This window comes from Haliotis cracherodii, unplaced genomic scaffold (assembly GCF_022045235.1).
Source record: "Haliotis cracherodii isolate W230 unplaced genomic scaffold, xgHalCrac1.p SCAF_18, whole genome shotgun sequence".
Taxonomy (NCBI): domain Eukaryota; kingdom Metazoa; phylum Mollusca; class Gastropoda; order Lepetellida; family Haliotidae; genus Haliotis; species Haliotis cracherodii.
The window spans coordinates 5,167,594-5,185,306 of NW_027266273.1; the positions used below are offsets into that span (position 1 = coordinate 5,167,594).

At 41.6% G+C, this 17,713-nt stretch overlaps 1 protein-coding gene across 1 annotated transcript in view; it reads right to left on the reverse strand.

Annotated features, from left to right (window-relative positions):
• The window catches only part of LOC139465691 (transmembrane channel-like protein 1), a 49,726-nt gene extending 38,368 nt beyond the window's left edge, over positions 1 to 11,358 (reverse strand). The window contains exons 1-2 of the mRNA XM_071247475.1: positions 11,301 to 11,358; positions 9,723 to 10,294 (exon numbers count right to left, since the gene is read on the reverse strand). Coding sequence (XP_071103576.1) covers positions 9,723 to 10,240 — 518 coding nt within the window. The 5' untranslated portion in view covers positions 10,241 to 10,294; positions 11,301 to 11,358. The remainder of the gene's footprint in view (positions 1 to 9,722; positions 10,295 to 11,300) is intronic.
• Between the last annotated feature and the right edge of the window lie 6,355 nt (positions 11,359 to 17,713).

Below are 17,713 nucleotides of genomic sequence, written 5' to 3' on the forward strand. Positions count from 1 at the left end.
AAAAACAACCTCCCACTAAAATAATCGGTGTTTTTAGTTCTGTCCACATTAAGATCAATTTTCTTCAGAAAACCATCAATATTGCTTTACGAAACGTTATATTTTACTGATAATGTATTTTGCTTTTGAAGGTTGAAATTTTGCTAGTTTCGGAGACACACATGTAACTATAAAACATGTGCAGGGTTTCGGAATGTGTGGTGGTTTGGGGTGAGGATGGAAGGTTTCAGATTGTGGGTTGTGATTTTTTGTTTTTGTTTTTGAAAATACAAGTCCCATAATCATTGAGTGCATTGTCAGATTTCGACTACATGGCGAGCAATCAGACATAATTTCTGTCACTCATGCGTCAAATTGGGAATTGTCCTCCACATGTCTGCCTTAACACTTTTTGAAAGTTTTATCGAGGCCTTGAATGCAGCAACCCTCGTATGACTCGCTTTGAAATCTTCGTTGAGAGGGCGTGCTCGATTGTAACTCAAAACTTATCAAATGTAGACACCAAAGGCCGGAGCTACTGGAACATTGCTCGACATGAAGGGAAAGTTGATTGTTGCAAAGTTCAAATCACCCCATCCAGTCTTGTGGATAGTTTTTGTCACTCTGAATCTTTATGCATAGATATTGTACCCTAAACGTTATGAAATGTAGACACCAAAGGCCGGAGCTACTGGAACGTAAAGGAATACTACTAGTATTTGACTTCAAGAAGTCACCATCATAGAAGAAAAAGAAGTTATCGTACAGTGTTGTGGATAGTCTATTGTCACTCTGAATGAATATTGATATAAAAAGGAGGTTTCACGTGCCTCTTCTAATTTTTGTTCAAAAGGATAAATCTGTAAATGGGAATGGTCTATTTGACCATGACATCAGATCATCGATGTACCTGGCGCTAAAGTTCAACTTCTTGGTCAAATTCCCTTGTTCTGATTTTGTCAATCCGAACTGACATTCCGACTCATATACTGAAGATAACAAACCTGCAAGAAGGGGAGCACAATTGATGCCCATGGGGATGCCTACTTCTTGCCATAATGCCCTGTCCCCATACTCCACATACAGTAAACTACGTTTATAACGAACATGCTTATAACGAACTTATTTTGTAGTCCGGGCATTTGTTGTATATATGTTGTTACATGCTTATAACGAATTACGGTTATTACGAACTGAAATTAGTGGTCCCTTTCAGTTCGTTATAACCGTAGTTTACTGTATATACTGAGACACTTTGAAATCAGATATTCGAACTTTTGTAATGTTTGGCAAAGGTCCACAAAAATCAAATTAAGTTGTCCTGTGTGTTCAGGCATGAGATAATGAAACGCAACAATGTCGTCGTTCGGGTTCAAATCTCTCAAATCTTGATGTGTTTCGAGATGAAATTGAGCACAAAACACATCTTGTCTGATGCTAGTAACCATTATTCTTCTTCAATGTGTGTCACTATATGTACCTATGAGGAAGTCTAGCATACATATTGTTTTCCTTCATACTGATAACTTTTGACAAACGTTTGAAGAAGCATATTTATGCGACGTTTTGTGATAGAGGTGTATAGCTAGGAAAATTCACATACTCTGACAGATTTGAACTTGGTTCTTTTCTGAGATTAAGAAATTACTTTTTTTGTACCAATCCCACTTGTCTCAGATACTATCCGTGAATACGAAGATAGTCCTTTCCTGGCTGTCTGAAGGGTTATAGTTAATGTTAGGTATGTTGATTGGATGGTTCATGTCCTGAACCCTGCGATACAACTCGGATTGTCATGGTGATGCTCACATGCCATGCTGATGTTATTTGAGGCCTACTCTTATTCACCTGTAACTTATACCAAGTGCTAACATTTGCTATGTTCATCTAATACATGACATCTGAAAGGTATTGAAATTTACCTACTGCAGTCGGACCCCGGTATCTCGAACCTAGCGGGACCCTGTTGTAACTTCGAGTTGTCAAAACATTCGAGATAGCGAGGCGTGGACAGCCGTACATACCATGTAATAGTATAACAGATCCATAACAATACGATAGCGGGCTTCTCGAACCTAGCGGGACCCTGTTGTAACTTCGAGTTATCAAGACATTCGAGGTAGCGAGGCCTGGACAGCCGTACATACCATGTAACAGTATTACAGATCCATAACAATACGATAGCGGGATTCTCGAACCTAGCGGGACCCTGTTGTAACTTCGAGTTATCAAGACATTCGAGATAGCGAGGCATGGACATCCGTAGAGACCAAGTAACAGTATTACAGATCCATAGCAATACGATTGCATATGTGAGAAACTAAGAACACTACACGTGTATGCGATGATATGTTGACATTATTTCGCAGTCACTAATCAATAATAGCTGTGACAAATTAAGTACAATATACATGTATTACATGTAGGACAAAACATCCAGTACTCAGTGTTGTAAACACTGAACCATACATCATTCCCCACCTCGTCAGGTGCGAATGAAATGTGGTGCTCAATATACAACGACACAAGAGGCATTCCAGAAACTCACTGTTTGAATACATGATCAAATTATAGTGTGCGGACATGTATATACATCCACATTATCGGAATTTTGATATTGATGGAACAATTGCTTCAAATTGCACTGTATTTTACAGGATGTTAGCTGTTTTGTGTGAGGAAAGGTACAAGATGTATCTTGGAGAATTGCTCACCGCTATGTGAAATGCGTAATCATTTACGCTTCTTAAAAACTGTTGATGACTTCGAGATACATGTACAGAATTGTACATGGTAATGTCAAAGTAGGGACTAAGTTCAAGGTTCGAGATAGCGCTATATATTTGTGTCTCGAATTCGAGATAAGCGGTCACATCTTGTATGCATATATTAAGAAGGGCGGCCCTGATATCGGTACATTCGAGTTCGAGATAACGGAGTTCGATTGTGGTTGGAGAAGCCGAATGTGCAATTTCCTGTACTAAGATGCTTGCCACAACAGGTAAATAATGGCGTGAGGTTTGGATATAAGAAACGTGGAAGATATCCCCTTTGGCGGGTACATGGATAAGTGAGGTTCCACTGTATTTAGATCAAGTTATAGAGCAGTACCAATATGCTAATATTGTTCATTACGGCAAGAGAATTCAATACAGCAATCACCAACTGACAATCATCAATAGTTTGCCTTATTAAAACATGAAACAGATGTAAAGCTGTTCTGGGCCACAATTAATTTCGTACAAATGTGGAAACGTGGTCAAATTTGATGTATCGATTCAATTAAGATAATACTAGCGATTGGACGAGTGGCAAACTTTAGCTGTTTATCAACTAGCCGTTTCTCTCGAACGCTGGTCATGGACGCGGGACGCCAGACGCCATTTCGTCTCACAGACTTTTCATATGGGGTGAGTGAGTGGGTATGGTTTTACGCCGCTTTTAGCAATATTCCAGCAATATTACGGCGGGGACACCAGAAATGGGCTTCATACATTGTACCCATGTCGGGAATCGAACCCGGGTCTTCGGCGTGACGAGGGAACGCTAGGCTACCCGACCGCCCCACTTTTCATATGGGGCGACAAATTATCATATGAAGGTTATGTAAGTGTCGACAACTGCAGGGGCTGCAAGTTCATCTTTTGTAGCAGGGCGTGGAGTCATCCCACAGGTGACATCCTTTCCTTGTCAGCTTACTGACCTGGTCAACCTCTTTGGTCATGTGGACAGAAGTCTTCGGATCAGAAGTCTGTGGTTGAATCCTATTACGAGACTAGGAAGTTTTATGGCCTCTACATAGGCGCCCAATGTGCGGCTGACCACGTTCTTATAAATATACCTCAGTTCTTTAGTTACTTTACGGCCTGGGACGTGCCTGTTGACGGTGGGTTATGTAGCAGGGCATGGAGTCATCCCACAGATGACATCCTTACCTTGTCAGCTTACTGACGGGGCTAACATGTTAGTCATGTGGACAAGGCGTCCGACCTCTGAACAGAAGGTCCGTGGTTCGAATCCCATCTAACGACTTTGGAAATTTGATGCCCGCTACATCTTGACTAAATTTGAATATCCAAGATTCTTGCACTATTTGCAGCTTGCGAGACTGCATTAAGTCAATGGGCATTCGCATAATGGGTGATTATTGATTGCTGTAAAGAGGAAATCGTTGAATTACTGAAACCCACTGGGGCAAAGTATGGTGCTGAGTGAGTGAGTGAGTGAGTGAGTATGGTTTTACGCCGCTTTTAGCAATATTCCAGCAATATCACGGCGGGGCACACCAGAAATGGGCTTCACACATTGTACCCATGTCGGGAATCGAACCCGGGTCTTCGGCGTGACAAGCGAACGCTTTAACCACTAGGCTACCCGACCGCCCCTTGTGCTGAGAGACCAAAGATCATGAGCGAAGCGAATCAGAGATTCGAACCCATGATCATATTATTTCTGGCGCGCCCCCTTAGTCCCAAGTAAGGTATGGGCGTCGTACGAGGCGACTAAATGGTGGTCGGGTTCGGATTTAAGCGTTGCTCTTAATATCAACCACAATTAGACTTGATTACTTACAGAGCACCGTGTAGTAACTAGGATATTGCTGACTGGGGCATTAAACAACACCCACTTACTCATTGCAATGGTCATAATTCACCCTGAACACCAGCAGATCGCAACCGCCACCGTGGTGTAGTGGACAGAGCATAGCCCCAAGAGCGGGTGGTTGGTGGTTCGATCCCCTGGCCGCGTCATGACAAAAGACACGAAAAATGGTACTTGTTGTTACCCTGCCTGGCGCTCGACATTGGGGGGAATAAAACAGGGACTGGTCCGAGTGGCATGCACGTCTCTAATAAGTGAAATAATATTGAAAGCGAAGTTAAACTCCATTTCACCGCAACATTTTACTTGAGCATATCGAGGCTTAATTTTGACGTCGGATGTCAACACGTGTTCTGAATGTAATTACTAGACGGAACCTAGTTCTGTGGAGCTCCGGACTATTTATAATGGAACTGATATCCTTGTGCACCAAGCGCCTCCGCCTCTCGGGTGACATGCGAGTAAAGGGCATGAAAATGTCCCTCAAATATGTATGACGATCGATCTGGCTTAATTCAATAATCAATACCAGACAATTGTTCAATTATATTAAGTCAGAAATCAATCGACAATTACAATACTATAACTGAGTGGCTTGTTTAGGTGATCGATCACCGGTATCGATCCATTGGTTATAGCCGGTTTAGATGACAGAATAGCGAAATATTAATTCAGTGAAACGCTACTGCACTGTAAGAGTAAACACTGAAACAGGGTCATGACAGAGAATTGTGCGGGGTATACTCAAGAACATTTTACATTTATTACAGCTAGAATCCAAATGTCAAATCCGCGGCCAAAGTGTGAAGTTCTTTAGTTATTCAGACACATAAGTTCAACAAATTATATATGAATTTTCAAATTGTTATATCACCTCAACTTGGTTATACTCAAGCCAGTATTATTCTCCCAAATAGGTCCACTATTCGTAGAGATTAACGCTTATGTACATATGAGCAATACAGTGAATAAAAGCAATAAAACCCTTTTCAAATTCAAAGGAAATCTTTCTTAAAGCCAGACTCCATCGTACGCTTTTCGACTATATCATGAGCTTGTGTTTAAGAACCACTATCAAATTCTATTGATACCAAGTGTTAGCCAAATAAAATCAGCGTAGCCTGCCACACCCGTTGCTCCCGTCACAAACACATGCAAAGGCAAGTCAATTAATCAACTGAAAAAAACACCAAGAACAAATGGTACAAGTCAAAATATGTTATTGTGTCTGACATAATTTTTGTCACTGGTGCGCCCAGATGTTGTAACCTTGGTCAAACAGCTTCTGAGCAAAAGAGTCGTATGGCGCTCTTTTAAAACTTGGAAGAAAGAGCATGCTTGATTGTACCTCAGACGTTGTGAAAAGTTCACACCAAAGAGCTGGAGCTTCTTGAATATTGCTCGACATGAAGGGAAAGTTGACTTTTGGAAAGTTGAAATCATCCCATCCTGTCTTGTGGAAAGTGTTTCTCACTCTGAATCCTTATGCATAGATCTAAATATGGAACAGACGAGGCGGTCTCACTGGTTGTGCTTTGTTTCTAGTTTAGGTGGGTAAATCAGTGGACCGTTATTGAACGATATCAGATCAGCGATATACCTGAAGCTTAAGTTAAACTTCTGGTCCAAATTGCTTTGTACTCCGGAGACCCCGCCATCCTAATGCATTGTTTGTTTGTTTGTTTGTTTGTTTGAAAGCTGTTTAACGCCGCACTAAATAATATTCCACCTACATGCTTATGAGTGATACTCGTACATAATAATGAGTGAGTGAGTTGGGTTTAACGCCGCTTTCAACCGTACTCCAGTTATATCGTGGCGTGGCGGCTTAATGTGGGAGGAAAGCCCGAGGTGATGCAGGTCTCAGACGTTTACCACTTCGGTGAAACCCACGAGCAGGGGTATGGTGCTGACAAACCTAGAAACATAATCGGGGCGAATCGGGATTCGAACGCACAAATCATAGGTTTCTGGCGTGCCCAAAGGGACGCAATTCTGTTTAAGCCTTACGACCCTTTTCTTAATCTTCCGCAACGTCCAATGGGGGACACAATATGCATAATAAATTATCCCATACGGAAAATTGAACACGTGACGAGTTAGATCTTTGGCTGGACGTACCGACACTTGAACCACAAGACTACCAAACCGATAAACATGATGTTTGTTATCTCTTCCGGAGAGGGGCCCTTCACACTTGGGTATCCTCTCGTCCCTCTCAACAACGTACTGGGCCCTATGTCATCAAAGATAGACGAGAATCAATCGAATGGGCAAGAATTGAAAAAATATCTACATTCACAAACGACACCCAGTGTTGGCGTAAATAACCGTCATAAGGTAGAACACTGTGTTCAGTGGACGTCAAAATCCAAGAGATAGATTTTTCTCGAGTCGCAGATGACAATATTCTTAAACAATTTGACACGTATCAATGGTATATTTTATGGAAGATGGAAATAGAAGTAGTTAAAAGCCTGACAATAAATACAAAACGTCAACATTAGAGACTAACAAGTCTGGATAATCCGATGAGGTAAGGTGAAATGGGGTTTAACGTCGCGTCCAAGGTTATTGCACTTATATAGCGAGTGTGTGTGCGTGTGTGTATGGCTGCTTGTACTAGTCCGGACTGATGCCGATTTAGAGTGCTAGCGCACTGAGATACCATGCCGCAGTTTAACATGAATACCCCACTCAGATGCAGTATACTGACCCTAGCCGACCAGTCCTTGTTTTAGCCCCTTAATGCCGAGCGTCAGGCAGGGTAACAACAAGTACCATCTTTTAACGTCTTTTTAACGCCCGTCTGCGGGCGGACGCTCTACCACTAGACCACGGAGGCGGTCTCTGGACAATCCGAGGAAACATATACCGCTGGACGTAAAAGGCAATCTTATATGAATGGATCACCGAAAATCAGTGATGACATCAGGTGTTCGCGAAAACAATAATCAAAACAATGCCATTTACTCCTTCTGGAGTGAGTGAGTGAGTGAGTGAGTGAGTGAGTTCGGTTTTACGCCGCTTTTAGCAATATTCCAGCAACATCACGGTGGGGGACACCAGAAATGGGCTTCACACTTTGTACCCATGTCGGGAATCGAACCCGGGTCTTCGGCGTGACGAGCGAACGCTTTAACCACTAGGCTACCCGACCGCCCCTACTCCTTCTGGAAGGTGCCAGTAACTGTGAAACTTCTGCCCTGGGGGAATCTACAGGGGAGCAGCGAGATCCTGATGTGAGGAGCTCCAACTTGATAGATGAGATCAATGCATTTAATTACAAACCCAAACTCAAATTAATATGCAGATGAGTAGGGAAGCAAATAAAATAAAGCCCACAATTACTTCAACATCTAAATTATTCCATCAGTCATCAGCATGCAGCTCAATATAACGGCATAGACACTAAACATCACAATTACCAAATCATTCTACCAGAAACCGTTTTCGATGACAACTGTATGACTGGCAGATCAATGGGAAACAAACAACCATTAATATCATATTGTTCCATAGATCGAACCATCACACAATCAATCTACAGCTTAGCACTATGTACATGGGCACGGCTGGACTCAACTAGCAAGAGAGCGATTTAGGTTTAATTTGGCGTTGTCTGTGAGCATCCGTCCTTCATCAGATGAGAGTATTGAAAAATGAAGCCCTTTCACAATCGATGAAGCTATTTTTTTCGAACAATGCGCATGAATTATCTCAACGATCCATGAACAACATTGAACAACACCGGCCAGTAAAACCACTCTACGCAGACATACCGGTGTCCTTTGACGCCGTATTGTATCATAAGAAAGAGGTACTAATCCTTTTAATGTTGTGAGATGTTGGTAAGCCGTGTATGGAATTACAATACATTTCATTACCTTATTTCAGACAAGTGCGTGAAGGAACAGCATCAACCTCTAAATAATTGCAGTTAAGCTTCAACCATGAATAAACACTGACATAAATTACATTTGTAAATGCAAGTACTGCCATCAACAGTTGAGGGAGACGCGGTTTGCACATCCAGAACTTGTGACAATTATGCATATTTAATTGTAAACACATCCCTTGATTGAATTTCAATGTCGATTGTGTTTCCTTTTCTTCATCGTACAAATGTTTTTGAGAAGATTGAAAAGAAAGAAAATAGCATTGGTGTGAACGAATCATATGAATGACTTTCTATGTAAATGTAAATCGTCAACGCCAGAGAATAACCATTCTCAATTATGATTATCCAAAGAAGTGTGAAAATCATCTGCACCGTAAAATCGTACTCGTTTACAACATTCTAAAAGGACTTATGTGTTTTCAATTGTTCCTGCCTCTTGGAAAAAGTGGGGCGGTCGGGTAGCCTATTGGTTAAAGTGTTCGCTCGGCACGCCGAAGACTCCCGGTTCGATTCCCAACATGGGTACAATGTGTGAAGCCCATTTCTGGTGTCCCCCGCCGTGATATTGCTGGAATATTGCTAAAAGCGGCGTAAAACCATACTCACTCACTTGGAATAAGCATATGTTATCAAACACTTATCCCAATGCGTGCGTAAGACTTCCTTTTACCACCTCAGTGGAGTTTCACCAAATGTGGTAATGTGGTTCTTGGTGTAATGACATTTCATCACAATGACAAGCATCCCTTGTTGCATACATGTATGTCTAGAAACCTTCACGCGTATAGTGATTGAAGAGGTAGCTGGTTACAAGCATTTAAGACAGACCAAGTTTTGATAAAATGATAAAGTTTGTACAATTTATGCAGAGTTTAATGCATGTGTGCGTTGTCATAAATTTAATGCAAATTTCACAATACGCACGGAAATGTGCGATGGTGGATGACATACACTGTATGTAGCCATTTATGAAAACAAACATTTTGGTTCATCTTGGCTGTGAGTTAATTATTACCCGTGCTCAATCCTGTCACATGACACATGATATTATCTGGAGATTTCTTTGGCAAATGAATTAATTTATCGAACTGCTTATTTAATGCCTTCCACATGTCGTCCTGCCTTATAATGTTTTGGTCGTAAATGCAACCCATTTAAAGATGTCAGTAAACTCTTAAAAATCTAAATTCTGCCTTAAAGTATTCCGTGCCATGTTTATACTAAAGTTTTATAAACTTACAATTGAAACGCACTGCTCTTCCTCCTTCTTTTCCTTGCAATGGAACGTCGTCTGGCTTTGCTACTTCTTTGATAATTTGATGTGCTGTCAAAGAAATCCTCCTCCTCATCGCCGATTTCATTGTCTTCATACACTGCTAAATGGCGAGACTTATTTTGATCTGTTTTCAAATTTTGATTATGCATATGAGTATTCACCTTTTCCGCAGTCCCTATAAATGAGGTAGGACTTAAACCATCTCCTTGCTGCTCCCCGTTTAATAGTTTGTTATTTTCAGCAATGTCGCGCTGTGGGGCCCGTTGGCGTAGAACCTGTCTCTTTAATGGTTTCAGCACACATTCTTTATAGCCACTAAAGATTGAGGACTTGTATTTGACACGTATCCCTGTCGTTTGGGGATGCTGATGCTGTAACACCCTGTAGTCAGGGACGTCGCCGACAACGAACGGATCCCTCCCTCGTCGAGGATGTTGTCTAGCACCATGTCCGAGGTACGGTTCAGGTTGTATGTTATTCATTTTAGCCTGGTGTCATGATCTCTTGATACAGGCATCAGAAGTATCAAGCATAACCTGAAAATAAATATTTTAATAACACACAAATCTACAATGAACATACCTGTATTTCTATTATTTGCTGCAGTTATTATTGTTCCAGAATTTCCTTTCACCATAACTAAGTAATATATCTGCAATGCTCTTTCTGTTCATATATGTACATTCACCGTTTCGAAGAAATATATATGAAATAATATCTGTGTTTAACTAGTATGCACTTTTCTAATCAGACGAATTGTACTAATACATTTATACACACCCTAACACTCTAAATTACCTGTGATAGCTATGATTAACACTTGTCGAAGTAGGTAGCAAATATACTGACTCTGTCATTTAGTTTCAATAATTCACCCTCTCGAGATCCTCAGTCTTAGCCTATCTTGATAAACGCTGATTTCGGAACAAGCACAATCCCATTGTTTGATTAGGCATTATTTAGAAGTTGACGGATGACAAGGTAGACACAATTTTATGGATAACAGCTTCTGTAATACTGTAAAAAGCGACGTTTCGGTATAGATCCTCATAACGTCGCTTTTTACAGTATTAAAGAAGTCGTTATCCATAAAATTGTGTCTACTAAGCACAATCAACGTTTGTCTATTTCTACGTACCCTCCCAACAACACAACGCGTTTCTTACCGAGAGCCTTCAGCAAGGTAGTGGGGATCCGATATATGCACATACACACATAGATATCCTTCTCATTCTCACACGCGAGCCAATCTGTTTTGACAACGCCGAACATCCGATGACATTATTTTTAAATGTTGTAAAAAATAACGAAAGTTAATTAATCCCGATCTATCTCCAATGAAGACTTTTCAAAACGTATATGTTGTACTTAAGCATTGATGTTCGCAAACCCTTCTATGTAAATAGCATGACATGCATGTATACACGCATGTGAACAAAACAGTTAAAGAGCTGATTGTAGTCAGAGCATGTGATCGAACATATGTCATTATACCAAATCACATGCCCCAGGACAACCTCAAAAGCATGATAAAAAACTTACCCCTGGAGTTTTTTTCCCTACGAAATGTTTGTGCGAGTAAAACACGTGTACAACCGCAACAATGGAAGTGTCGTGGGTAGTGGAGTCTGTACACACTGAGTCCGCTGTCAAACGCCATGGGGAGAACAACACAGCCGACTATCGTGAAATGTTTAATTATTACTCACACTAACAATGCTCTTTCCCTTGCGGACATGACGAGACGATGCACATCAGTTACTCTAACAGAAATCGCTATGTGATTCATCGAACGTTTGAATGCGACCCTGTACACCTTTAAGAGCCCCTGGCGCACAATACGATCTTTGTATAATAATTATTCATATCAAATCACTGAACAAATACACTTCAGCTTTTGTATTCTCGCAGCGTATTGTTGTTATGATGGGCCTGTATCATGTATGTCCTATACGACAAGAATACAGAAATACAGACTCGGGATGTTTGTATCTATACTCGCCCTGAATCACGGACGTGTCTACAGAAACTAAATGCCGATGATCCCGAGTGGTTTTCAGATATTTGGTTCATTCATGCAGAAATACAATCCACATGCACTTAATCAACCGTGCTAAAGTATTGTCATTTTACGAATATGAATAATGTATGTGATGGTTCGTCTAAAGCTCTAAGTCTATTGGTCTAATTGTCGCACATTGTGTACATATCTCATCTGAAGTAGTAAGGGTGAGTAATAGTGGATAGGAACATTATATCGATCACAGAGAGTATTAATGAAGATGCGTCAATAATTCCTTTGATCGCTTTGAAGAATTGTCTTGAAAGGTTCCTAGGTTTGGTACATTTGGAGTTCTTGAGACTTGGATTCAAGTCCCTCTAAAAGACCTCAGTAATTCCACTGATACAATGTCTTGGTTCACACAGGTAACTTATTACATCTTCAGGTTTGTTTGGTATGTTTGTTGTTTAAAGCCGCACTCAGCAATATTCCATCTGTATATATGACGGCGGCCTGCAAATAATAGTCTGGACCAGACAATCCAGTGATTGATATCAACGCCGTCGGGATACGATGACACGCCATCAATAAGGTCATCGAGCCTCCACTACCGGAGCCTTTTAGTCGCCTCTTATAACCAGCTTAGGTTGCTGAGGAGGACCTAGTCCGCTACCCCGGAACCCCCAGGTACCACTGCAAGACAAGGCTTGCCCAATGGGTGCCCACATCAATGGTGTAACATTCCAGCTGCAACATGGCAGATTGTAAATAAACGTGTCCGGGTCAGGCAGACTGGTGGTTGATAGCATGAGCAATGATTACACATCGATCCCTATATGTCGTTCCTAACGACAAGTACGAGGCAATGACTCGCTTGTTCTATTCCAGCAAAGGGACTTAACATAGTGTTGGAGGCAGTAGGAAGGACAGAGCTTCTGGAGAGGGGAGGGGCTTTCTTTTACATCAGATGAAATGTTGTATGCCCATTGCCTACCGTGATAACATGTTTAATTGGTGGTTAAAGTAAAATGAATAATGGCTTACATATAGAGTGTGATTTTTGGGGTAGGCTTTCGGTGGACTTTACCACTTCGATTCCAAAATAAGATTCATAGCCAAAGAAAACCGCCACAGAACAAAAATGATGTCATGACGCCCAGAAACGACGGGAAGTATAAAACACCAACAACAAAATACAGTAGCGCCACTCTGTTATTTTGCATTCGGAATTCCTCGAATAACCAGAAATTCGAGGTGCAAAAAAATCGAATATGCTGTCTGAATACTTCGCTCACTCGTACCATGAATTCAGAAGCCTCGACGTTGATTGGCTGGACAGAAAGTTCACCTGATACGACCTCCTGTGAAGGAACTCGATAGAGGGGTTCTCAGCCCTTCCCGCAACGAGGTATCGAATCGGTGTAATATAATCTCATTTTAAATAGATTGATTAATTGTTCCCTTTGACTTGTCTATTACGGCCTCTACTGATTAACGACGTAGAAGACCCGTGAAGATCCGGGGTAGAATAGGTCTTCAGCAACCTATGCTTGCAGTGAAAGGCGACTATGCTTGTCGTAAGAGGAAAGGGTTCGGGTGGTCAGGCCCGCTGACTTGGTTGATGCATGTCATCGTATCCAGTTGCATGGACCGATGCTCATGATATCAATCACAGGATTGTCTGGTCCAGATTCGATTATTTACAGACCGCCGTCATATAGCTGGAATATTGCGTTAGTGTGGCTGGAGTGTGGCTGGAGTGTGGCGTTAAACAAACACACAAACAAACAGTGTAGAACTTGTTCAATTATGTACGTTCTTCATTGATACAGCCCTTAAAGCTGCCCCGTTCCATTACCTTGCGACTCGTCGCGCTAGACTCTGTAACTAATGTAACATCGATCAGTTGTATCATTGTAATGATTAGTATTTGAAATTTAACTGTGGATTTGTAGCTTGAGCCACTGACGCCACGTTCCTTTGAGATATTCTTTCTAAAACATTAAGTAACATTAGCCATCTCTACATTAAAATGTAATTAATGACCTCAAAAATATCATAAAACCAATTAGCTTGTTTCCTGTTGTATTTGAATCTACTGTAGTTCTTTATATGTTTTTAAAAAAACATTATTGTAGTTTGTTGATCAGTATTGGTTATTGGAATTGTACATTGTAATTATACGTTTTAACCTTGTAAAAGTAAACCCGAAACAGTGCTGTGAGGTTTATTACCTGTTTCCAAACTCAGGGTAAAAGCACGGTACATAAGGTTAAACTTGTAAAGGTAATCAAGAAGGCATCAAGTAAACCCGCATCACCCCGCTCGGTACAAGCATGATGACGTAGTGAGTGTGAGTGAGTTGGGTTTAACACCGCTTTTAACAGTATTCCAGTTATATCGCGGCGTGTCAGCTTAATATGGGAGGAAAGCCCGAAGTGATGCAGGTCTCAGACGTTTACCACTTCGGTGAAACCCATGAGCACGGGTATGGTGCTGACAAACCTAGAAACATAATCGGGGCGAATCGGGATTCGAACCCACAATCATAGGTTTCTGGCGTGCCCAAGGGAGGCAACTCTGCACAGCGAATCGCGGCGCCTTAGACGACTGGGCCACCCGTGCCCCCTGATGACGTAGTGGTTCAGGTGTACTTGCGTCACACGTGGTTCTACACGCATGTATTGTGAAATGAAAAAGGTGCTTTGTAGTGAGTGAGTGAGTGAGTTTGGTGTTACAAAGCTTTTAGAAATATTCCAGCAATATCACTAGGCATCCCCATCATTGCTTTGTTACTTCACAAATAACCCAAATAGGTCTCAGTCAATAGTGCACAGGAGTGTACAGCAGTAGAAAACGTTTATTTAATGAACTCATGTAAGAGCATCTTCCCGAGGCAAGAGAGTTAACTGACTTTAAAAGTCCAGTTTCCACCCTTGCCAAACTAGGCTGAAATTCCTGTGCTCGATCGTGGCGCCACCAATGGCCATAACCAGTTAATAAGTCCTTCTAAGCCTCTCCTATGGACCAATCAGGTTTCACCCCTCGTATCACTTGCATTTGCTTCAAACAAATTGGCGGCGCCAAGTCAGGACGATCTGCTCGATAATCAAGATCTATATGGTGATAAAACGGGTCTTGCATCGCGATATGCATCAAATCACGTGAGCACCTTGATTAAAAACATGAAAAGATTTTGAAAATATTTGTTGACAACGAGCTGGTGGTGTACATGCTTTGCAAATCTTGCAAATCTGCATGACCGTTTACGAACCGGATTTCGATTTCGTTGCGCGATTTTGACTGGACTATGCAAAGACTCGTTAGTCCAGCCAAATTGTAACTCCATAATACCAGCTTACTTCGGAAAGGGTGGAAACTGGATTTTTATAGTCAGTTAACACACTTGCCTCGGGAAGATGATATAAGAGTGATTAAAATGGAATGTGAAAAGTCAAATATATACTTCTACATTCACGAATTATGATATTTTTATGACACCCAGTGTTTATAAACCGATTGGTCATGTCTTGTTTTATACGTCGTACTCTGCCAAGGTCACAATAACGCTTAGCCCCACTGTGGCAAAGTATCTCCGCTACGTTTACCAGAACAACTATCGCTCTTTGTTGAAGTTATTTGAAGTGATTGTATCTGGTGACACTAGTGGAGCAGGGGGCGGTCGGGTAGCCTAGTGGTTAAAGCGTTCGCTCGTCACACCGAAGACTCCCGGTTCGATTCCCGACATGGGTACAATGTGTGAAGCCCATTTCTGGTGTCCCCCGCCGTGATATTGCTGGAAAACGGCGTAAAACCATACTCACTCACTCACTAGTGGAGCAGAGCACGCTCACCTTTTTGCGAACACCTGGTGTCATCACTATTTTGTTGTGATTCATAAACACACGCTTATATAGTCGAAATGGTACAATGGACTCTGCTTTTAAAAGACATATATAAAATTATATTATATATATATCACATATGATGGGTAGGTTTCTCGGCAGGATAACGCCAACGTATAAAAACGATATCCGTTGGCGTCATATGCGGATAGAGATGCAAATATCAAAGGTCAAGAAGGGACAACTTTCACTGTTTATAAACAAACATGGCGTCGTCCTCGTCATTCGTCAATCGAGTCAGAATTAACCAACGGGGATCTGGATAAACTACAGGGATAATTGCTATCATTATCAAAAGAACTGTTCAATATACTGAAAATCAGTGTCTAACTGTGACGTAGCTAAGGCATTTTATAAGTTTTGGCAACTTTGGAGATATAAATTTCGAAACAATGTGTGCGAGGGCACGAGGCCTAGCCAAGCGGGGCCAGTAGCCATATCGGCGGCATATGCGGCTTGAAACCTTCTCCACAAATTAAAATAGTTGGATTTTGCCGAAATATGTTACCTTGTTTCGTTTTGTCGCTGTGTGTACATCTGGCTACACTTCTTAACGTTATGACTGGACAGACCGACTGTCAACAACGTCTGACCGTGGCCGTGACGTCTCATAGACTAGGGTTAGAGTAGCTTCCCTTTCACAAAGGCAGTTACTCTAGCGGACAGACCGATGGATTGCCGCGAAAGGCAATTAAAAACAATTGTTGTTTTGCGTATATGTTGCTTCGCCACTGTATAAGAAACAAATTTCAGTTGGAACTATATTGGCTTCTGTCACTGTCCAACTGACACATCACTTACCCTGTGACGTAATAAATATTGATGCGCGCATTCCAGGAAAACTTGCAATGTTTCGGTAATGTTTGTGAGAGAGGGAACGTGATTTTGAAGCACAGAATTAAAGTGAGTGAGTGAGTGAGTGAGTGAGTTGGGTTTAAAGCCGCATTTAACAGTATTCCAGTTATATCGCGGCGTGTCAGCTTAATGTGGGAGGAAAGTCCGAAGTGATGCAGGTCTCAGACGTTTACCACTTCGGTGAAACCCAGGAGCACGGGTATGGTGCTGACAAACCTAGAAACATAATCGGGGCGAACCGGGATTCGAACCCACAATCATAAGTATCTGGCGTGACGAAGGGACGCAACTCTGCACAGCGAATCGCGGCGCCTTAGACGACTGGCCCGGGCCACCCGTGCCCCCCACAGAATTAAAGAATGACATTATATGATAAAGAGATTATCACGCTTGTGTGTTTGGGGGTGGTAAATATCCTGTATTAGGAATAAACACTAAAACTCGCCAAGACTCGCTAAATACAATGTTTATTCCTAATGCAAGATATTTACCATCCCCAAACACACTCGCGTGATCACACACACACACACACACACACACACACACACACACACACACACACACACACACACACACACACACACACACACACACACACACACACACACACACACATCTTAGGATCATAGTGTGTATTGTCACCCAGAACTCATTGGCGATTTGATTTCAATGTATTGTCCGATACAACTGACCATTCAACTTTGCGTTAACAAATAACCTGTCAATATGTCCGCGAAGGCAAACAAATACCATCTTTGGCCAGACTGTGAGACCATTGACCCAGTTCAGACTGACAGGTGACGCTTGCTACAGACAATGGTATGTTTTCTTTGTAGTGGTTTTTGTTCCACACTGTGAATATTTTCGGAGAAGCTTCACAAGTTAAATTTTGATTAAAACCTTCAATAAATCCACCTTCAGCGTCAATACAAGATAGATACAAAACCATCCCAAAGTTAAATATTGCAAATATAGCATAAAACTGCGTAACATGTACCAATTGTTAATTACATGTTGACCGAAACTGGCTGAGTAATAGCTGATGTGGCGGCCATATTGAAAACAGGATTCGAACCTCTTCGAACTCATTTAGGTGTCATCGTTGGTGAGAACAAGAATGTGAAGTAGACTGAGACGTCAGTTATATCTCCAGTCATTACATATCCTTCAGATGGGATGAGTGAGTGAGTTTG